The 23,323-nt window shown below is 38.0% G+C and overlaps 1 protein-coding gene across 1 annotated transcript in view; it reads left to right on the top strand.

The window, feature by feature from the left end:
- Window positions 1-22,344, top strand: part of TUBE1 (tubulin epsilon 1) — a 45,387-nt gene extending 23,043 nt beyond the window's left edge. The window contains exons 4-12 of the mRNA XM_053709150.1: window positions 1,753-1,810; window positions 2,803-2,918; window positions 3,660-3,781; window positions 4,220-4,407; window positions 7,337-7,506; window positions 18,735-18,875; window positions 19,189-19,329; window positions 19,546-19,720; window positions 21,856-22,344. Coding sequence (XP_053565125.1) covers window positions 1,753-1,810; window positions 2,803-2,918; window positions 3,660-3,781; window positions 4,220-4,407; window positions 7,337-7,506; window positions 18,735-18,875; window positions 19,189-19,329; window positions 19,546-19,720; window positions 21,856-22,014 — 1,270 coding nt within the window. The 3' untranslated portion in view covers window positions 22,015-22,344. The remainder of the gene's footprint in view (window positions 1-1,752; window positions 1,811-2,802; window positions 2,919-3,659; window positions 3,782-4,219; window positions 4,408-7,336; window positions 7,507-18,734; window positions 18,876-19,188; window positions 19,330-19,545; window positions 19,721-21,855) is intronic.
- The last annotated feature ends 979 nt before the right edge of the window (window positions 22,345-23,323 follow it).

The raw sequence follows: 23,323 nt of genomic DNA, 5'->3' as shown, positions 1-23,323 counted from the left end.
GAGATAGAAAAAATACAAAGTGAAATGTAATTTGTAAAAGATACACATAAACATACAAAGTATGACTCATTTGTTAAAGTTAAACAAGCTGTTAAAGCATAATCAGAATCTGAAATATCACAATCCTAAATACACTGTTGTATACAGAATCTAAATGTATAAAATAGAAAGTGCAAACTTAAATGTAATAAAACTTAAAGAACATAATTAGAAGTCTTAAGTAATATAAAATACAAAGCACATATAGCACAAGGTATAACTGTAACAAAACTCCTATGTCATCCATTACTATATTGCACTGGGTTTCTCTCTCTCTTTCACATACAGAAATGCAGGGAACGCCCCTTAGAGAAGCAAAATCTTCCTTTTTAAAATCTTGTGAGGGATCTCATGGTGCTGGAGGATAATTTTATATCACCTTATCCAAACAGAGAGCTTCAGTTCATCAGATCCTAAAAATGAGCTAATTTTTTCATCCCTTTTTCTAAAATCATGTCTCCCTGACTCTCTCTAACTGTTGATATCACCCCAACCCGGCATACCCAATGCTTTGGGGGTTACACTTGACTGAGATCTTTCATTCATGCCTCTTACAGAGTCATGGGAATTCCTGCCATTTCCAGCTTAAAAACATCTCCAAATTTTCCCTTGTCCTCCCACAAGACACAACTAAGCTTTTAATCCACTATCTCATCATTTCCCATCTTGAATATTGTAACTTAATCTTGTCTTTTCTCCATAGCTGCCTTCTGTCTCTATTAAAATCCATAAGGAAATTCTCTGCCACACTTATCTTCCTTCCTTCCATTCACCGGCTTCCTCTAGTCTCCAGAATAAAATGCAATGCACTAACCCTAACATTCAAGGCCCTCAATGCTACCATCTATATCTCTGCTCTTGCCTCCAAATACTCTCTCTTCCACCCCTTTTGCTCTACTCATGACCAACTTCTCTTCTTATCTCCTCACAGTCCCTTCTACAGGATTTATCCAGAATGGTCCAATCTTGTGGAACTCTCTGCCTCTACCCACAAGACTCTCCCATAGCTTTCAAAGTTTCAAGCACTCCTTAAAGACTCTATTGTTAAGGGATGCATATAATCTATGCTAACGTTTTATAACCTCAGTTCCTCTCCTCCTTTGGTCAGCCCCTTAAACCTCTTAGCATGTAAGCTTGCGAGCCCAGCTGTCCTGTAGATCACCTTCATGTAATTCTTGTCAGGGCTCTCTATAAATGTTATCTTGCATATTTTACCGATGTTTATAGCACTCTCTAAATAAACAATAATAATAGTAACGATGATACATTTTCTTTTTGGCTATAGCTCACATTGTACATGTTACAGTATTTTGCTTACAGAATACACTGAAATGTTAGGGAGAAGAATTTACAGTGAATTATTCTACTTCACTCCATTTGAAATACTATTCATGGCTTAATATTACATGTCATTATGGCTTAATCTAGTATTTATATATTTCATCTTTTATGCAAGCATTATCACTTGACATATTTGTTATTAGCTTATATCTTACTGCGTATAATTGGTGTAGGGCTACATCTTGTTTTTGCAAACATATTAGAATAAATGTATGTATTTTTTTAAGCTAATTTATCAGTTAAATCAAGTGCAATAAGGTATAATATTTTATGCATCATGTTTCATTTTATCTTTTTAAGTGCATTACCTTCATGTAAAGTGAATAGCATTTTAGCTTGATGGGTTTTTTATTTTTTTCATTTATTTTTCAGGTCTGAGGCTGGTGCAGCAGATGTCTTGAAAGGCAAGATTTGCTCGCTTAAAGCACGAGTAAGACAAATGACACTGATTACATTCCCAAGTGCTTTCATTTGTCATACAATAAAACTCATTATGTCTGTACATATAATTCTGTCATTCCAGTTCTAAATAGGAATGCATTTAGACTGTTTTTTAAAGTTTATTTTACTTTTAATAATGTTACTGTACTTCTAAAATGCACATAAAGTTCCAACCCAGTTATTCTACAGTTCATATGAACATAAAACATGCCTGTATTCACATTAAAAAACACACAGTTTTTGTACATCCCTCATGTTTAATTGTAGCCTTTACTACCTGACATTGAGATTAATTATGAGGGTCTGCACTTGATTTATTAAAAGAAAAGTTATAGCTTGGTTTAAGTAGCACATTATTCCTTTCTGTGCATTTCAGGACTATATGGTGAGGCAGTTTCCTCTAAACTAACAGTGATAATTTTGATATACAATGATTAGACTTTGGATGGATTATGCTGCACCCAAGTGGTAAATCGCCATAGAACAGCTAACAAATTGAGCTAGTGTTTGTTCCTTAAAGTGCGCTTCTCTTTCTGTGTATGTATTGTATGTATATGTGTGTGTGTATGCATATGTATGTATGTGTGTGTATGCGTATGTATGTGTGTGTGTATGCGTATGTATGTGTGTGTGTGTATGCGTATGTATGTGTGTGTGTGTATGCATATGTATGTATGTGTATGTATGTGTGTGTATGCATATGTGTGTGTATGCATATGTATGTGTGTGTGTGTATATGCATATGTATGTGTGTGTGTATATGCATATGTATGTGTGTGTGTATATGCATATGTATGTGTGTGTGTATATGCGTATGTATGTGTGTGTGTGTGTATGCATAGGTATGTGTGTGTGTGTATGCATATATATGTGTGTGTGTGTGTATATATATATATATATTGGACACTATTAGGCATACCGGACTTGGTTATTTATTATCAGTTTTCTCTCTGGAATGTTAATATTTAAAACCTTTTTTAGGCTGTCTTGATTGATATGGAGGAAGGAGTAGTAAATGAAATGCTTCAAGGACCTCTTCGTGATGTGTTTGATAGCAAGCAACTTATTACTGATGTATCGGGCTCAGGAAACAATTGGTAAGAATGAATGAAATCATTAGTGTTAGCAAATTCATTTTAGTATTATTATTTTAGAACAATATTACCAAGATTTAACATAAACTGAGTAACTAAATTTCGACTTTACAGTGCTTGCTTTTCAAGAAAAAATAACTTGTGTATAATTTATATCAGTGTTTCTTGACCGCAGTCCTCAAGTACCCCCAACAGGCCAGGTTTTCCTTATATCTGAACTAGAGCACAGGTGAAATAATCAGCTGATCAGTAACCATGGTTACTAACCTGCTCTCACTCATGTGATTTCACCTGTGCTCTAGTTCAGCCATAATGAAAATCTGGCTTTTTAGGGGAACTTGAGGACCACAGTTGAGAGAGACTGATTTATATAACCATTAACTTTATGATATGAGAATTAAAGGGACAGTAAAGTCATAATTAGACATTTGCTAAAAGGTTTATCTAGGTAATCTCAGGAGCAGCAAAGATCCTATACTGATTGTCATTGGCTTACCCATGTGTTCAGTTAGAAATCAGAAGCGCATTGCTGCTCCTTCAACAAACGATACCAAGAGAATGAAGCAAATGTGATAATAGAAATTAAACTGGAAAGTTGTTTAAGATTGTATGTTCTAACTAAATCATTAAAGAAAATTTTGGGGTTTCATGTCCCTTTAAAAAAAAAACAACACATGCACTATGGAATATTAGGCTAAGATATAAAGGCAACTGTATAAAATTAAACTGTGTTTGTTTATACAGGGCAGTCGGTCACAATATTTATGGTGGCCAGTACCGTGAGCACATAGTGGAGAATGTTAGGAGAACAGCAGAACAGTGTGATTGTCTGCAATGTTTCTTTGTGATTCACTCTATGGGAGGAGGTAAGAGGCCGAAATCTATACACAATACATAATATCATTTCCAGTTATACATAGTGATTAATAGCACATTCCTTTATCTGTTATACACTGGTATATAACTTACCCACTTTTTTAGGAAGAAGAGAGAGCAATGTTTTATTAATTAACTTGTCTATTTTCCATGGTTGTCAATATAAGCCACACTCGGATGTAACATCTAATTTCTGTTCTCTCAGGAAAATCCGTAATATACATTATGTAAATATTTATATAACTTCTTTTAAATATCTTTTTGTTTGAGGAACTAAATGTTATAGTCATTTTCATAATCCTATCCAACAAACTTCTAATAAAGGAAAGGGGAAAACTCTGCAGCTTGTATCTGACAATCAATTGGAAAATCAAAGCAGGGTAACCTTACAAGTCTTTCAAATCATATTGTTTGCCTTTCTAACACAGGGACAGGATCTGGTCTAGGAACATCAGTTTTAAATCTGCTTGAGGATGAATTCCCGGAGGTGTATAGATTTGTCACTGCTGTGTACCCGTCTGCTGATGATGATGTCATCACCTCTCCATATAACAGTGTCTTGGCTATGCGAGAACTTACTGAACATGCTGACTGTGTTCTGCCTATAGAAAACCAAGTAAGCGCTTGTAAGCAAATATCTGAGAACAAAGAGGGCAATATATATTGTTTTTTCAAGACCTGTTTTGGAAGCATTGCAAGCAAATAGTTAGTTACCTCACAACTAGACTAAAAGGCTCACAGATACAGTGCTGGTTGTATTTAGAGGTACAGTACATGAAACACAGATTCCCCCCCCCCCCCCATTATTTAGAAAGAGCATGCAACATCTTTCCAATTTACTTCTAATATCTAATTAGCTTCATTATCTTGGTATTCTTTGTTTAAAAGCATATCTAAATAGGCTCAGTAGCTGCTGATTGGTGGCTTCACATAGATGCCTTGTGTGATTGGCTCACCCATATGCAATGATATTTCTTCAACAAAGGATATCTAAAGAATCAAGCAAATTAGATAATGGAAGTAAATTAGAAAGTTGTTTAAAATTGTATTCTCTATCTGAATCATGAAAGCAAAATTTTGGGTTTCATGTCCCTTTAATCCAGATGAAGGTTGCAGTGCATTTTAGCATGGGGATGAGTAACAGTGTATAGGGTATTAAATGAAAGCCCAAAGTCTTTTGGTATTAAATAATGTAACACAAGCGATGGAAAGTTGATAACTTTTAAAATGACTTAAAGTGAATATAAACTTTGATGAAATAGTGCCCGGTTTTTAAAAAAATTATTAAAAACTTTTGTGATTCAGAGAGAGCATGCAATTTTAAGCAACTTTCTAATTGACTCCTATTATCAAATTGTCTTCATTCTTTCGGTATCTTTATTTGAAATGCAAGAATGTAAATTTAGATGCCGGCCCATTTTTGGTGAACAAACTGGGTTTTCCTTGCTGATTTTTGGATAAATTCATCCACCAATAAACAAGTGCTTTCCATGGTCTGAACCAAAAAAATAGCTTAGATGCCTTATTTTTCAAATAAAGAAAGCAAGAGAACGAAGAAAAATTGATAATAGGTGTAAATTAGAAAGTCGCGTAAAATTGCATGCTCTATCTGAATCACGAAAGAAAACATTTTGGTTCAGTGTCCCTTTTAACCTTCTCCTGAAACGCCGGATCTCCGATCTGCCCCGCCTGCTTCTTCCTGCTGTACTTGCACGAAACCGGCTTCTTTCAATCACGGCGTGGCCTCACCAGATGGACGCTCCTGGGGGGAAGCCGTGATTGGTGGAAGCCGGTCTTGTCATTTCTGATGAAGTACAGAGGACCTGCAGGCGGGGGATCGACAATCCGGTGTTTCAGGAGAAGAAGGTTAAGTATTTGTAAAATCTGCTGCAATGTAAACTTTGATGAATGAAAGTGCCCCTGTTTTTAATAGTATTTTTAAAAACCGGGCACTATTTTATCAAAGTTTACATTCACTTTAAACATGCAAAAAGGACATGCTCTGATGTGTTGGTTATATGCAGGCCACAGTGCAATACTACAATGCTCTGTGTGTCAGCTCCAGAGCACTACTGGGAGCTAGCTGGACACGTCTGATGAGCCAGTGATAAGAGGCATATGTGCCTAGCCACTAATCGGCAGCTAGGTACCAGTAGTGCATTGCTGCTCTGGAGCTGACATGAATTTTGTTTTAACTCTTTTGGAGAGGTTAAAGGGACATGAAATCCATTTTATTTTCATGTTTCAGATAGAGCATGCAATTTTAAACAACTTTCCCATTTTCTTCTATCGTCTGATTTGTTTTGTTCTTTTGGTATTCTTTGTTGAAAATGATACCTAGGTAGGCATGTGCAGCTTATTGTTTGCAGCACATATGTGCCTCATGTTATTTTCTCACCAGATATGTTCAGCTAACTCCCACTAATGCATTGTTGCTTCTTGAACAAAGGATACCAAGAGAATGAACAAATTAGATAACAAAAGTAAATTGGAAAGATGTTTTAAAATCGTATTTTCTGTCTGTATCATGAAAGAAAAATGTTGGGTTTCATATCCCTTTAAACCCTTAGTAATATGCAAAGAACAGTACAATAATAAAATTCTTCAACACAAAAGAGCATTTTCTTTTTGCGATTGTCCCTTTAGTGACCAGCAGAAAGAGAAATAGTGTATTCTGCAGGACACTGTGGTCCTTTCTTCAGCAATAGATTATAAGTTAAGCAATTATAGTTGAACATATTAATACAGACAACTAAAGCATTTAGGTAAGGTATATTGTGCTAAAGTACAGTAGGATAAGATGAAAGAGTATAATATTAAGGATGTGAAAGCAGACTTCTTGTCTGAAAATGGAAGTGCTCTGTCGTTCCCAATCAGTACTTTAACTATGTGTTTACCCCACCCAAGGGATGCAGCATCATTAATGATACAATTACATGATCTAATGGATAAGAGCATTAAGTTGTATTGCATTAATATTCCTTTAACAAATATTCAAGAGTAGCTAATGATTTCATGTTGAATACTGAACCATACATCCTTCACCTTTTTTAATACTTTTATGACTTTGCAGGCAGGAAAAATAGTCATTTTTGATAATTTTATTTTTAATAAAATATTAGTGTAAAAGTTTGGATTTTTGAATGTTTTTGGAATTCCAGATTTGGGAATATGTACCTGTATATATTTAATATATAGTAAGCAACATTGTGATATATTTTATGAGAGTGAGAGAGATATGAAGATCTACAACTATTATTATTTTTCAAATTCAGTGTTCCCTACAAATTTTAGGTTTCTAGTAGCACTTTATCCCATTTTTGCCAAGTATTTTCAGTAGTTATGTTAAAACATGTATTTCCTTAACATTTACTTTAAAATATTGAAATTAGTTTGTAATGTGTAGTTTGTATGTGACAGGTCAGTGGCCCTAATATATTTACATCAGGTACTGTTGATAGTTCTAGTATTGCTCTTGAAACCTGGCAATATCCACCCTTGATTGTGACAAATTCATTCTAACAGTGTTGTGTGTTTTCTTTAAGTCTTTAGGTGACATTGTGAACAAAATTCACCAGATGGCAAACTCCGGAAAGCTTGGAAGTGTGAAGCAAAACAGCCTTTTGACTTCCAATAAGGGTAGCACCAAAGAAACTGAAAAACCATTTGATGCTATGAACAATATTGTAGCCAACTTGCTTCTTAATTTAACCAGGTACTAATCTCTGTAACTAATTTGTGTTTTCTTGCCTATTATAAATTAAAAAGAAACATATTACACTAGATTTTTCTTTGCATAAATGTTTTGTTATTCATTTATATAGCCCATCTAAGAGTGTTTTTGTAAAAATCTATAGTTTTGCTTATTGTTAAATAACATTGTGTTGAGTTTCAGACTCTTCACCAAGCCCCAAAGTTTTAGATGCATAGTGATGTCTGTCCTGGTTGTGTAATGGGTCTTTTCAAGTGCAGGGGAGGGGATAGTCTGCCCTTTCTGCTTTCCGAGCCATGTGAGTGTCCCAGCCTAACCTCATCAACTGTGCTAAACTGGGAGCTTTTTTTTTAAAGGTTTTATACTGGATTTTTATATCAGTATCTGTGCATATTCTTCTTTATAGTAGTGTCTATTACATGCAGTTATATGAAAATTGATGCATTCTGTCTCTTGTAAAATCACATGCAAGTTGTTTGTAATATTATATACAATAACATTTTTAGTTAAGTAATAATTTCAAAGAAAATAAATTATAGACGGAATATTACATTTTCATTTCAATAAATGCTGTTGGCCTAAATATTCATTGTACATAATAAATTATAATTTATAGTCATTAGATTTTAAACTTGAGGCGTTGAACTCCAACATATTTAAAGTCTCATTTTGAGAAGGTGATGTATCATGCTGAATTTTTGTTATTATTAAAAGGTATGAAAGTCTATTAAACTTATTTTGTGTAAATTTGGCAGTTTGTCTTAGGCTCCAAAAATGAAAAGCAAAATTAAGTTAACAGTACCTGTGCTGTAAAGTTCCTTTCAGTACTGGATGATTATTGAAATTACACCTCAGAAACAAATGAATTGTTATTGAAATACGAGAATAGGACCAAACACAATTTTACATTTATGACGTTTTTTTAAAAGGTATAATGATTTAAGATTGCAAATTCAATTTTGTTTCACAAGTAAATATATTTAGAGGTGTGGACATTTGTAGTGTTTAAGGGTGCGTGTCTGACCTGGCCAAAAAAATTTAAATCTTGATCTTAAAAATCAAGTTTGTTTGCTTATATAGCCCTTAAAATTGAAACTATTAAAGGATTACTAATCCCAACAAACGCCATAAAATGTAAGATAAACATAAAGTAAAATTTACTGACCTTATATTTTTCTAAAACAATAATGCCTAACGTTTGAATTTGAATTTTTATTTATCCACAATGATGTCACCAAAGCCTTCCCTCTAATATGGGCATTGCCTGTTAGCAAGCAATAACCTATCCAATTTCGTCCTCTTGCATATCATTACATGAGGAATCGACCCTACTTCGCATGCCCATCAAAATCCTCCAAATCGGGCATGCGCATTTCTTATGGTTGCTGCCGAATTTGCACTCGCATAACTAAAAAACGTAGAGCGGGTCTTCTATATTCCAGCCAGTGTTTCAAAGAGTGACGTTTTCAGTGACGTTGCACAATCTTGCGCATAGCTTAATAGAAGCGTCATATTCCAACCGTAGTTGTCGGCCCGGATTGGACAGGACATAAGGATACCCTTGGAGTGGGTTTGGAAAGCAATAAAACTTTGATGAATGACAACTACAATACGGTAAAGATCTCATTAGGAGATTATATTGAGAAAATGCTTAATAAGGGTAGTTAAATCGTTACAAACTTATTTAGTTTTTTCTTACAGTTGCCCTTTAACATTAAAGTGAACTTAAGGTATATTTCCAATCTAATTAAACTCTATTTATTTATAGAAACCAGGGGCTGTAGACATTTGTGAACTAACATATCTAAATCATATGAAATGAGGAAAAAGGAAGCTGAGTCCTGAGGTCAGTAATGGAGTTTATTGCAATGCAGGCTTACAACAAGTTAGGTGAGCTCCATCTAACGCGTTTCGCGCATGAGCACATGCGCTTCATCAGAGATATCAGTCTCTGCCGGTCGGGATCAATATAAAGATGTGAGCGGCCAATCAAGATCATTCAGATCATTAACTCTTGTGATGCACAATATTGTCTAAAATAGATAGAGTATTGCTCACTCCCAAGTTAATAACATTGACCCCGTTCTGCAAGAGACCGATGGAACAGAATTTATAACAAATAAATTTCTAAATGTTTTGTACTTAATGATACATAATATTTACACATATATATGCATACATACAATTCAGCCATTGCGGTGCTGATACAAGTTGCAAAAGGTTGCAAAAAGTGGGGACATTTTTTGTGTGCTAGCTAGATACTGGGTATAAGCCAGAGTAAGCTAGGATCAATATGTTTGTTCATCTAGACAGGGTGTGTTGGAATGAGGTAACTAGACAATTTTTAGTTAATTTTTAGTTAACTTCAGTTAGGTTTAGACCCCTTAGTCTAAGCTTGTGCTCTATCTAGACACAGTAGGGCTTTTGATGATCCTTTCTAAGTCCCCAGCTGGTTGTATGTGATGTCCATTAGTTAAAATTATTAATAACGTACTATACTATACATGATATAATCCCCTATATTGGAGTGTATTTAGACTTTTATTTTTCTCTCTGCCTCCTTATAAATAAGCAAGAAGGAAGTGATACTCTTTGCTAATTTAATATACCCCTACATAGTGTAAAACTAGTGAGTGTATGTCACTTTGTTCGACACTAGGATAAGTAAATATCGATATGGTGTGCCTCTCTAGGATTGTTATAAGAACAATAACCAAACAGAGGAGATGGTATTCCATATAGGTTAAGGGGAAGCTGATGTGAGTTATCTACCCTACCAACTGCAGGGTGGCTACTCTGAACTAAAGAAGGAAAGGGGAAAATAGCAAATATAGGAGCCTAATAAGAACATTTGGAAATTAATCTAAAAGCAAGAATATATTTCTCTCTTTCTTTAGGTATTTGGGAAAAGGGCCAGTCTGGCTTGGATAGGCTTACTTAAGAGTTGTTATGTAACCTTTGGTGGATCTTTTTTATATTGATGTATGGATGTGTCTGTCTTTTCTTGTCTTCTTTTATGTGGGAGTTTTTTTGGACTCATAGCTCTGGTTTATGTGTGTGGAAGGAATATTTATTTACTCTATGTATAGGTTTACATCATATCTTTTGTTCATACCTTGAGGTACCCTAGTTTGTAACATGAAAATCCAGTATACTTCTCTTTTGGATAGCAATTTGTTCCTGTCTCCCCCTAATGGATTGTTAATGATTTGTTCTATAGCTTTGAATGTAAAATGAGTTAATTTCTGGGCGTGTGTGTGGAAGTGTTTAGCCACTGGAGTTCTAGGGAATTCTTCTTCTATGGACAAGAGATGTTCTCTAATACGGTCTTTTAGGGGACGTGTTGTAATTCCTACGTATTGTTGTTGACAAGATGTACATGTAATTAAATAAATGATATATGTAGATGTACAGTCCATTCTGGTAGTAATAGGATAAGATTTTTGAGTCTGTGAAGAGGTAAAGGTGAAGCTTTTATCAGTATATTTGCAACTCTTGCAGGGTACATGACCACATCTATAATTGCCTTTAGTTGGGGTAAGCCAGTTGGTGGTTGGTGGAGTTTTGTTGTGAAACTTGTGTGTGATCTTATCTCGTATTGTTGGTGCTCTTTTAGCTACAAATCTAATGTGTTTGTGTAATTTGTCCATTAAGGTGATGTCACCATTGAGAACTGGTAGGTATTTTTTGATAATCCTTTTGATAGTGTGGAATTGATTGCTATAACTGGTTACAAAGCTTATGTGTTCTAAGGTAGTTGGTCTAATTGTGTCCTTGTTTATACTGTTAGTTGTACTCTTTATTGGTTTGCTGTTTAATAGTGATGTCCTGTCCATTCTCATTACTTGGGTTTTGACTTTTAAAAGAAGACTTCTCTTATATCCTCTAGCTACTAGTCGATTGGTAAGTTCTTCAGCTTGTTTAATGTATAACTGAAGGGAACTACAGTTTCTTCGCAGCCTAAGATATTGACCCTTAGGGATGCCTCTTTGTGTGTGGGGGGCATGGCAGGAGTCTGCTCTTAGTATCGTGTTTCTTGAAAGAGGTTTCCTAAAAGTACTAGTCATAATGTCTCCTTGTCTGTTGTGTTCTAGTGTAAGATCCAAAAAATCGATAGTCTGATCATTGGTTTGGTAAGTGAATGTCAAATTGAGTGTGTTGTTATTGAAATAGTCAATGATTTCCTGAATTGTAAGTTCTGTATTTTTCTTGTAAATTATAATTAGGTCGTCTATAAACCTGCCATATACAACTACTTTGTCCTCGAGGGCCAACCCACCCCCAAAAAGTTAAAGATGTTCAAAATACCCCATATACAAATTTGCATATGAGGGGGCAAACTTGGCCCCCATGGCAGTGCCACATTTCTGGAGGTAGTAGTGGCCCTCGAAGACAAAGTAATTGTGTGTGAGGAGGAATCTGGTAAGTTCCTCAAGAAAAGTAATAAATTCCTCTGAATAATTAGTGTGTCTTCTTAGCATATGTGTTAGAGCCTTAAGGCCTTCCTCATGGGGGATGCTAGAGTAAAGGGCTGAGACATCTATGGATAGCCAAGTATAGTTGTCAAGCCACGTAATTGTTTGAATTTGTTGTATCAAATGTGTGCTGTCACGTATGTACCCAGGTAAGGACTTAACTAGAGGTTGTAACACATTGTCTAGCCAGTTCCCCACTCTCTCACACAGTGAACCTCTGCTGGCTACTATCGGTCTGCCTGGTGTGTTGACAAGAGTTTTATGTATTTTGGGTACTGTGCGAAAGGTGGGGATAGTGGGATGTTCTACTAGACAATGGGTGGCTATTTCTTGGGATAAAAATCCATCTTCCACAGCTGAATCTAACAGGGTGCGGAGTTCTAATTTGAATTTGTGGTTTGGGTTGTAAGTCAATTTTTGATATGTCTCACTGTCATTTAGTTGTCTGTATACTTCTCTTTTGTAGTCTTCAGTGTTGAGGACTACTACAGCCCCCCCTTTGTCCGCTGGGGTAATCACTATGTCCTTATTTGTGCTAAATGATTTAAGTGCAAATTGCTCATTAATGGATAGATTCTGTTTTTTTGTGAAATTAGTAGTGGTACTAGTGGTGTTCTCTAGAGTGGAGTGTAAACTAATGAGTTCAGACTCTACAAGGTTTTGGAACATCTCTATCGCTTCACTCCTGCTGTGAACAGGGTAAAAATAAGATTTGGTGTGTGGTGAAAATTTGGGTGTGGAGGCTGTATTGTAGGTACTAGCCTCTCTAAGTGTTGTGGCTTGGAGTGAAGTTAGTGTATGTAGGTCACATAGGTCTCTAAATTGTAGGCCTATAGAGTCAAAAGTGTTTTGTGTTGTGTATACTGGGGGTGAGTAATTCTCTTGTTCTTGATCTGTGTAAGTGATTTGTGAGAAGTGTTTGTATAGAGTGATTTTTCTTACCAGGGCATTTACATCCAAAATAGTGGAAAACAAGTCAAAGTTGGTGGAGGGTGCAAAGGATAGTCCTTTATTCAATAGACTAATTTGTGGCTGAGTGAGGGTAATGTCAGATAAATTAATAACAGAGCCTACTTCTTCTGTTCGGTCTTTTTTATCCTGCTTGGATAGCGTAGTGGTAGGTCCTTTTTTGGTGTACTGCTAGTGATTGGTGTTTGAACTAAGGTTGATAATTTTATCCTGTCATCAGAAATGTTGGGGTGAGTTACTTCATCATTGGAGGTGTGCTCTGCTTTATCTTCTGCAGTTTGTGAACCCTCTGTGTTATCTGTGTCAATGCTTGAAAAAGTGACCCGTTTGGCTTTGGGTGTGTGGTGAAAGTTACCCTTCCTTTTATTTTTGTTCTTATTCGTATTGTTATGTTGAGAGTGGTTTGTTTGCCTATGGGGTTTGTCTTGTTGCCAAGAATACACTATGTTTAGTTCGTAATCCTTTACATCTCTTTGATATTTACTGACTTTTCTTGCTGAAAGTGTAGAGTCTAATTGTAGCATGGTAGAGTCTAGTTGTGTTTTGTAGTCAGTATATTTCTTTGTCTGTTCAAATGGTTTGAGGGATTCTATGATCTCTTCTATTTGTGTTAATAAGGTGTCCCTCTCCTCTTTTTTGTGTTTGAGCAGCTGCTTCATCAGGATGATGGAGCAGTTGGTCAAGTTGTTATTCCATTCCTCCATGAAGCTTAGGTTGTGTCGTGCAAAGGAAGGGTATTTTTTCATCCTAAGTCCCCTAGGGACTTTTCTTTCATTAATGTAGAGTTCTAAGAACTCGATATCCCACCAAAGGTTACTTTCTTTGTATTTTTTACCCTCCAAGTCAGAGAAGATATGAGTTAGGTCCTTCTCCAATGGTTCTTCTGTTCTAGCGGAGTCACCTTTTAATGCTTTACTCATTATGGTTTTTCTCCTATCTATGTCTACTACTCCCATGAGAGTGTTGCTTTCTGCCATAATGGTAGGCTAATGTGTCACAATGTGTTGTTATACCAGTGTATAAATCAGGAACTGTGTGTTCAAGGGTAAGCCTGAGAAATATGTTAGGAAGCTGAGGAGGCTAAAGATCCTATAACAGGGATCATAAAGTAGATTCCTAACAGGAAGTTTGCACTGTGTACTAAGTATAAATGTTTTGGGGGGATCGTCTGGTCGAAGTACGCGGGCGTGTTTGTCTCCTCTGTTCGAGTTCTGTTACTCTGAAGAGGTGGTGTGCAGGGGTTCCCTGCCTTCTGTGGGAGCTCCGACTCCGGCGTTTGCCTGCTCAAAATAATTTTCCTTGATTAATAGCTTCTTTAAGCTTTCTGACTGTCGTCTATTTCATTAGGACCCTCGGTCGGACTACGGTCTGGCATGCGGGTGTACTGCGCCACTGCCTGTGGCATAGTAGATATTGTATCGACCTGGAATCTGAGAGACTAGGATTCGATTCCTGGTTTATCCCTATTATACTCGATGTTACGCTAGCTTTGGCTTGTCAGTAGCAGTATTGAGGTTGGGTGTGGAGGGCCGCCCTTCGAGGGTCAGGCAGTTGTCCATTTTTCTCGATACTTTGCTTGGGGTTTCGGGGGCGGTGCCTTACGTTCTCTAGGATGGCAAGCGGGGCCTTGGGTTATCTTTTGCCTTTGGGGTATTGATGTTACCCTGCCAGTATGTGTACCACGTGTTGTTGCTTGCTTATGAGATTTCTTGCGATCATTTGCACTGGGTGCTGATCTTAGCCGAAGCAGGAGTCCTTCGTGGCTCCTGGGTTTGAGGCTATCTTGATCGCCGGGTCTACGGATTTAGAGGTAAACTCCTCCTTGAAGGAGGCAGCTTATTGATCTTGTGATCGGTCATTGTCAAGGACCCTGACCCATGTCTCTCCATGGATGGATGTGGACAGTTCGGTTCACGCTTGAAGTTTGTGGTCCCGCGGGTCCCTTTCGCAGGGGCTGGGACTCTCTGAGAGATGTCTACTGACGGGTTTAGACTTTGGTCTTCTGACAGGCTCCTGCCTGTCTTCTGGTGCACTTACGATGTTCCTTTAGATGCCAGATACTTTTTTTCCTGGCTTGGCGAAGTGGCTGAGGAGTCTCGCCTCTTTTGGTAGGGGATTTTCCGTTGCTTCTTTCCCTTCTCTCCAGAGTAGGGGTTGTTCCCGGGTTCGGAATTACTTTAGTATTTGTGGGGTCCAGGGGAGCCTTGGTCCTGCCTTGTACCTGCGTTCAGGTTCCTGGAGGGGAACTGTGATGTAGTGTCATGTTTTCCCGTTCCTGTGGCAGGGGGCTGTAGGTGGCTCCCGTGGGGGCTTCTACGTGTATCCAATATAGGGATATTGAGGTTTTAGGGGAAATCTTCCCTTGGGAAGTGGGCCCTTTTTTCCCTCGACTACGTGTAGGGGGTCTCGTACACGAACACAATGTTTTCCTGACTCTCTGGAGCATGCTGTTGTTACAGCGGTCTGACAGGGGAAGTTGTTCCTCATTGATCCTCTTCCTTCCTGTGGTCTGGGACTCATGTCTTTGGAACCGTTATCCTGAACGGAAGGTTGGATATCAGTTACTCTGTGCAGAGTTGACCGTTTCTGCTGTTGCCTCTCCTTGACGGGGGGCTTTGGATGACCTCTCTCTTTCGACTGGTGTCTTGTGCCGGAAGGGGACGCGTCTTGGAGCGCTATTTGATAGGCTTGCTACCCTTGGAGGTTTGCAGTTGCATCCATCTGCAGAGTTTTGCTCAGTAATTCTCTGGATGCTAACAAGCTTGACGCTCCTTTCGGGGTTTGCGTTGATAACAGACTCAGCCTTCCTCTAGGAGGTTGGGCTGTGAGAGTTCCTGTTTGGGCGGTTGAGTTCTCTGGGAGAGCTCTGCTCTAGCTGGTGGGATATTTATCCTGTTTCCGCTGTCTCTGTCTATCTAGCCTCCGGATCTGGATATGTTATGGGGCATCGGGGGACTTATAAGTTTCCTAGAGTACCTCAGGGTATGGTATGGAATTGGGGACGTGATGGGTTCCTCAAGTCCTTTTTAGGGACCTGTTCCCTGTGTTTGGACCCTTTCTTTTTGGGTCGTATGATCTAGGGAGTTGGTCTCCCTGGACGTTGCATTGTAGGACAACCATGGGTTGTTCTAGCGGTGATTGGGAAAAGTTTCTTTGGATTTTCCTGGTCTCTGGTTCCATTTTTGGGGGCTGATGCGGTCTTATGTTGGCCAGGTACATTCTTGGGAGTAGTGGGGCAGACGCCTCGGGGGTGATGGGACCTGACGGACTCTAGGTCTGAGTGGTCTGGTTCAGCTTCCAGGGGTGTAACTGATGTGAAGAAAAACATAAATTATGCTTACCTGATAATTTAATTTTCTTCTGAAGGGAAGAGTCCACAGCTCCCGCCCGTGCTTCTATCTTTGAGGCGGCTGTAATTTTTGTTCTTCTGGCACCTTTTTTTTCACCCTGATGTTTCTCCTACTGTTCCTTGTTCCCTTGGCAGAATGACTGGGGGATGAGGGAAGTGGGAGGAGTATTTAAGCCTTTGGCTGGGGTGCCTTCTCCTGGTGGCCAGGTTCTTAATTCCGAAAAAGTAATGAATGCAGCTGTGGACTCTTGCCTTCAGAAGAAAATGAAATTATCAGGTAAGCATAATTTTATGTTTTTTTTCCTCTCCACCACCTCAGAAGTGGTGAGATCAATCCCCTCGAACTCCCTCATTTGGGGTTATTGATATTCCCTGCTCTAGCGCAATTTGTTGCACCAGAACTAAGAGCAGCATTGCAAAACATTGCAAGTGCCGATTGTAGGCAGACGGGTTAACTGTTTGTTTGTAAAGCTGTCCTGCAGGGATGGTAAATTTACCACATAGGTTGTGTAAGAGGCACTTTTTCCCCTGCAAAAAATCTGTAAAAGAGAGATCACAACAATAAACAAATATTGAACCTTTTGGAAGCCTGAGCTGTTTATCTGATCCGGAGCTGACACTGGTAATCTGTGGGATTTGTTCCCTGGCCTGGGACCAGTGAGCTGGGACACTGAGAGATCCCAGTATGCTCTACTCGGCACAATTGGGTGCTGCCACTCTTGTGAGTATACCCACAACACAAGACATCTCTCTGTAATAACAGTGTTACACTAGGAGGCGCCCTCTGTTTGTGATCTCTCTTTCACAAATTTTCTGCCTTGGATTTGTTTTTTGGTTTTTTTAAAGGAACAGCCCTGATTCAAGATCCAGATCACACCAACTCTGTTTGGGATTCTCACTTCCCTCTAACCATTAAGATGGTCGCTATATGGACTCAGAAAAGACTTTGAACTGTTTTACAACCAATGTTCTATCATTCAATGTCATATTGATTGCTATTGTGTCATATTGATTGATATTGTACCATTATTTTTTTTAAAAAACATCTTTAACACTCATGTACCCTTGCACCCCCTAGAGTTGAACACGATAGTGTTATCAACAGTGACTTTTTCCCCTGCAGTGGTGAACAGCCCCCCTGTACTTTATGTACCATATAGTCTATATGCAGAGGCAAAATATATAGCTCAAGATTATGTCTTTTTTGTTTTGTAAATGTTAACTGCTCGGCCACACTTAAAGGGACCCTAAACACCTTCTGTTTCCATGTAATTATGATGTATTTTTACAAACTGTTTATAGATTTGAATTGTATTTGTTTTTTTTACTTTGCTATCTAAGTTCTTTGCAAATATTTTTCTTTTTCAATTTTACACCTACTGAATGCGGTGGTGGCTGCCATGTTGCAACGTACGTTCTCTCCTCATATTGGCGATCACGTGATGCGTGTGCCCGAGGTGTCTAATAACCATGCGTGCTTTTATGACTGCAGCCATGAAACTCAGATGCTGCTAATGGTCTGGGCACTATTCCGGATGTGGCTTGTGGCTTACTGTGAGTAATGCAAACGTCGCACTATCCAGCATACACACAGCAGTAGCAGCGATCGTAAGCATGTCTCAGGCAAAAGAGAGCTGACAGCTAACTGCTCGATAGTGAGCTTCATAGTGATTAAATGTGATCTATGTCAGATGAGCGGATGTAGTAATGTGTGTGTATGTGTATATATATATATATATATATATATATATATATATATATATATATATATATATATATATATATATATTACTACATCCGCTTATCCGACATAGCTCACATTTAATCACTATGAAGCTCGCTATCGAGCAGTTAGCTGTCAGCTCTCTTTTGCCTGAGACATGCTTACGATCGCTGCTACTGCTGTGTGTATGCTGGATAGTGCGACGTTTGCATGCGTGCGCACTCACAGTAAGCCACATCCGGAATAGTGCCCAGACCATTAGCAGCATCTGCACGGCTGATTAAAAAAAATGGGGAAACTGAGGAGTTTAAAATTAATTGTTAGAAGATAGGCTTATATATGAAAAAAATAGCAATGTGGTTTGGTTTAAAACATTATAACCTACACTAGAAGCATTAAAACTTAAGTGACTAAAAGTTCAGTGTTTAAGGTCCCTTTAACTTGTGGAGTGTCGATAAGGTAAGTACCCTATAGTTTTACAGCTGTGTTTATGGTATTATAGTCTGAAACATCAGTTATTTATTATTAGAATAAAGGCAGATAGCTGATTTGTCAAAAATTATGAACATGATTATGTTACACTATAATAAGATTATTATAATTTTAGAGCATCTATTGTAAGGTTTTTTCAAGCTGTGAATCATGAAAATCAACACCTTAATCAAAAATGTGGTCTTTTTGTGACTTAATTGACTAATGTTCTGTTATTTTCTAGTTCTGCCAGATTTGAAGGTTCGCTTAACATGGATCTCAATGAAATCACAATGAACTTGGTCCCCTTTCCTCACCTTCACTATCTGACATCCAGCCTGACTCCTCTTTATACACTGGCTGACGTCAACGTGCCCACACGTAGGTAAGTTGTTCTTTCTATTTTATTTCAGATTCAAGTAAACTTCTGGCAAGAATATAGTAGCTGAGTCAGACAGTTAACCCTGTCCCTACCACTAAGCCTATCTCCGAAACCTACTTTTGGCTATAAAGGATCTCTTTATCACCTTAATCACTTCTTTCATTTACACAGTAATCAATGTTGCATGTAATACCCTCAGGTGTAAGCAAGAGTAGATAACCTCATAATTTAACAGCTTTAACTGCAGTTTTAGGTGATTAATCCGAAGTTGGAACTTTTTATTTTTTTTATTTGTTTGTTTATTCTTGTGGTGCAGGCTTGATCAGATGTTTTCAGATGCTTTCAGCAAAGACCACCAGTTGATTCGTGCTGACCCAAAGCATAGTCTGTACCTGGCATGTGCATTAATGGTGCGAGGAAATGTGCAAATTTCAGATCTTCGCAGGAACATTGAGAGGTTTATTTATTGATTTATTTACAATACTATACTTTTGACATCATCATAAAGTATGAAGGCAAAAAAAGTACAGCGTTATGTAAATTTAGTGCATATGTCTATAATTTTTGTGATGAAAATATAAATAACTGGATAAACATACAATAAATATCAGCAAATTGACCTACATAGTCATTGTCTGTATATATTTTAATAGAATTGTACATTTCTTTTCAGGTTAAAACCATCTCTGCCATTTGTCTCCTGGAATCAAGAGGGGTGGAAGACAGGACTATGTTCAGTTCCTCCAGTCGGCCATTCCCATTCGCTGCTGGCATTGGCTAATAACACCTGTGTTAAGCCTACATTTATAGAGCTCAGAGACAGATTTAATAAGCTCTACAGGAAAAAGGTGTGTAAGGGTATGCATGTCTTCCATGTCTTCCTGTTCTATTGCCTGTATGTGTATGCAACATTATACACTGGTGCCAGGGAAAGATAAGATTAGTTATTTTGCATGTGTTCAAACATTATATGTGATGGATTTGATAAGTCATCTGTTGTGCCAAGGCACAAACTATGGTTTTAGCACCAATTTCCATGTGTAAGATATTTTGCTCATATGCTCTTTAACCTGGTATTAGTCTAACACTTCAGATGACTGTTTATCATTTCAACTATAACAGTTATTTGTCTTTGCAAGAGAAAGCCATATGTTATAATTCTAGTTAGAATATGCATAATTAGATAATGGTAAAATAGATTTTGATGGAAGGTGTAAACCATGATGCCTGCCAAGTTTTTTTTTGTTTTTTTTGTTTAGCTACAGAAAAGGCTTAAAGGGATACTCAAGTCAAAGTTAAACTTTCATGATTCATATAGAGCAGCAATTTTAAACAACTTTCCATTAACAAAATGTGCACATTATTTCTTTTTATATTTACAATTTTTGAGTCACCAACTCCTACTGAGCATGTGCAAGAATTCACAGAATATACGTATATGGATTTGTGATTGGCTGAAAATAACATAACTTTGAATTTTATCAGAAAAAAAATGTACTACTTATTTGAAGTTCAGACTAAGGGGTCGATTTATCAAAGGCTTTTGCCAGCCTCTGAGCCCCTACGGCTGCAGGTTCTCACACGAGAACCTGCACGCCGTATTTAACTTATCCACCTCTTGTTTGGCAAAATTCAATCTTCCCCGGTCTTTTCCAACCGGGGAGATTGACAGCTCCTGCCCGCGTGTGATTGGCTGTGCGTGGGCAAGGTGCGGGATTGCACGTGAGCGCAAAATAGCACTCGTGTGCAATGCTGAACTCCTACAGGAGTATTCAGACCGCCAGAGGCAAGCTGCGGCGGACAGGGGCGCGCATATGCGCCCCTGTCCGCTTCAGCTTGATAAATCGCCCCCTAATGTCTGTCCGACCAGAACTGCTTGTGCAATGCCGCCCCCTGCAGATTTGTGGCCGCTAGCAGGGGGTATCAATCAGCCCAATTGTATAGGATCGGGTGAATTGCAGACTGCAGCCTTCGAGGCAGTGAATCAGTTATGGAGCAGCGGTCTTAAGACCGCTGCTTCATAACTGCTGTTTCCGGTGAGCCTGAAGACTCACGCGGAAACAGGGGCATCAATCTCCATTCGGAGCTTGTTAATTCGGCCCCTATGTGCTTCTGCATTGTCTTGTTAACATGCATTTGTTGATTATGCAAATATACTGTATTTGCTGGTCTTTTAAGTTTATTGAATTCTTCAGATAACAGTATATATTTTCAAAGTAATCTGGAACTACTTTACTGTGCTTGTCTTGACTCCTTCCACTGGAATGTCATCCCATGTATCTACTATCAGTTCTTTAAAGTAGAATAAAAAAAGGATAGATCACATTCCAGCGTAAAGGGAGGTTACAGTGCCATGATAAAATGCTGTACTGTGTTAGAGGATTTTCTTATTGTGCTGTTGCTCACCTTTTTAGTGTTTATCTGCTCCAAAATGCTGAACACATAGTTAAAGGGACAGTAAAGTCAAAATTAAACTTTCATGATTCTGATTAACACTGCTGCACTCCTGAGCTCTTATGAACCTACTTAGTTTTACTCTTAAATAAAAGATACCAAGAGAATTAAGCAAATTTGATAACAGAAGTAAATTGGAAAGTTGCTCAAAATTGCATGCTCTATCCGAATCATGAAAGTTTAATTTTGTCTTTACTGTCCCTTTAAAGGCAGCCCCAAAGTAGCTTGCTCTAGGGGAGGGTGTCTACCCAGGGTGCAGCATTTTTTAGCAATCTTCTTTAAAAGGTTGCAAGTGGGTTAAAATAGGTTGCACCCTGTGTGGCATCCCATAGGGCAAGCTACTGTTTTTTTTTGTTTTTTTTTACATTATATTCAGGAAGCTAAATATGTATATTCAGACTAGGTTATACTGCTCTCTTGCTGTGTACGTAAACCGTATTTTAATAAATGTAACATTTTAAATGTAGAGAAACATTTGACTGTGTATGATGTCAGCATGATTATTAATTTGATGTGTTTCCCATTGCAGGCTCACCTTCATCACTATCTACAAGTGGATGGAATGGAGCAGAGCTCATTTTCAGAAGCCATTTCTTCATTGTCATCTCTTATAGAGGAATACAACGAGCTTGATGCGTCCAAAAGCATACAAGTACCAGATCCGCCAAGACTAAACATTGCTGTATAAATGGTCAAATGAAATATAATGAATTATCTATACGAATTGGATTTATATTGAGAAATAAGTTTAATATATTTTTTTAGATATATTTAAGAAAATAACGTGTCCGTATTGTTTATATTTTTTCTTGCTTCTTTTTTACTGAATGTGGTGTGATCGCAATGTGGTATAATCTATTTTCCAAATATACACGTCATAGTATCTCATCTTAAAGAGACAGTAAACATTTTGTAATATAAAATAGTTTATTTTGTGTAGTAAAAACAAACCATTGCAATTTCCTTTTCTTTCATGTAATTAACAAGAGTCCATGAGCTAGTGACGTATGGGATATACATTCCTACCAGGAGGGGCAAAGTTTCCCAAACCTTAAAATGCCTATAAATACACCCCTCACCACACCCACAATTCAGTTTTTACAAACTTTGCCTCCAAGGGAGGTGGTGAAGTAAGTTTGTGCTAGATTCTACGTTGATATGCGCTCCGCAGCAAGTTGGAGCCCGGTTTTCCTCTCAGCGTGCAGTGAATGTCAGAGGGATGTGAAGAGAGTATTGCCTATTGAATGCAGTGATCTCCTTCTACGGGGTCTATTTCATAAGGTTCTCTGTTATCGGTCGTAGAGATTCATCTCTTACCTCCCTTTTCAGATCGACGATATACTCTTATATTTACCATTTCCTCTACTGATTCTCGTTTCAGTACTGGTTTGGCTTTCTACAAACATGTAGATGAGTGTCCTGGGGTAAGTAAGTCTTATTTTCTGTGACACTCTAAGCTATGGTTGGGCACTTTATTTATAAAGTTCTAAATATATGTATTCAAACATTTATTTGCCTTGACTCAGAATGTTCAACTTTCCTTATTTCCAGACAGTCAGTTTCATATTTGGGATTATGCATTGAATTATCATATTTTTTCTTACCTCAAAAATTTGACTTTTTTCCCTGTGGGCTGTTAGGCTCGCGGGGGCTGTAAATGCTTCATTTTATTGCGTCATTCTTGGCGCGGACTTTTTTGGCGCAAAAATTCTTTTCCGTTTCCGGCGTCATACGTGTCGCCGGAAGTTGCGTCATTTTTTGACGTTATTTTGCGCCAAAAATGTCGGCGTTCCGGATGTGGCGTCATTTTTGGCGCCAAAAGCATTTAGGCGCCAAATAATGTGGGCGTCTTATTTGGCGCTAAAAAATATGGGCGTCGCTTTTGTCTCCACATTATTTCAGTCTCATGTTTCATTTGCTTCTGGTTGCTAGAAGTTTGATGTTTGGCATTTTTTCCCATTCCTGAAACTGTCTTATAAGGAATTTGATCTATTTTG

Source organism: Bombina bombina, chromosome 4 (genome assembly GCF_027579735.1).
Source record: "Bombina bombina isolate aBomBom1 chromosome 4, aBomBom1.pri, whole genome shotgun sequence".
NCBI lineage: Eukaryota > Metazoa > Chordata > Amphibia > Anura > Bombinatoridae > Bombina > Bombina bombina.
Note: the sequence above shows the minus strand (reverse complement) of the source record. Positions and strands in the feature narration are given on the sequence as shown.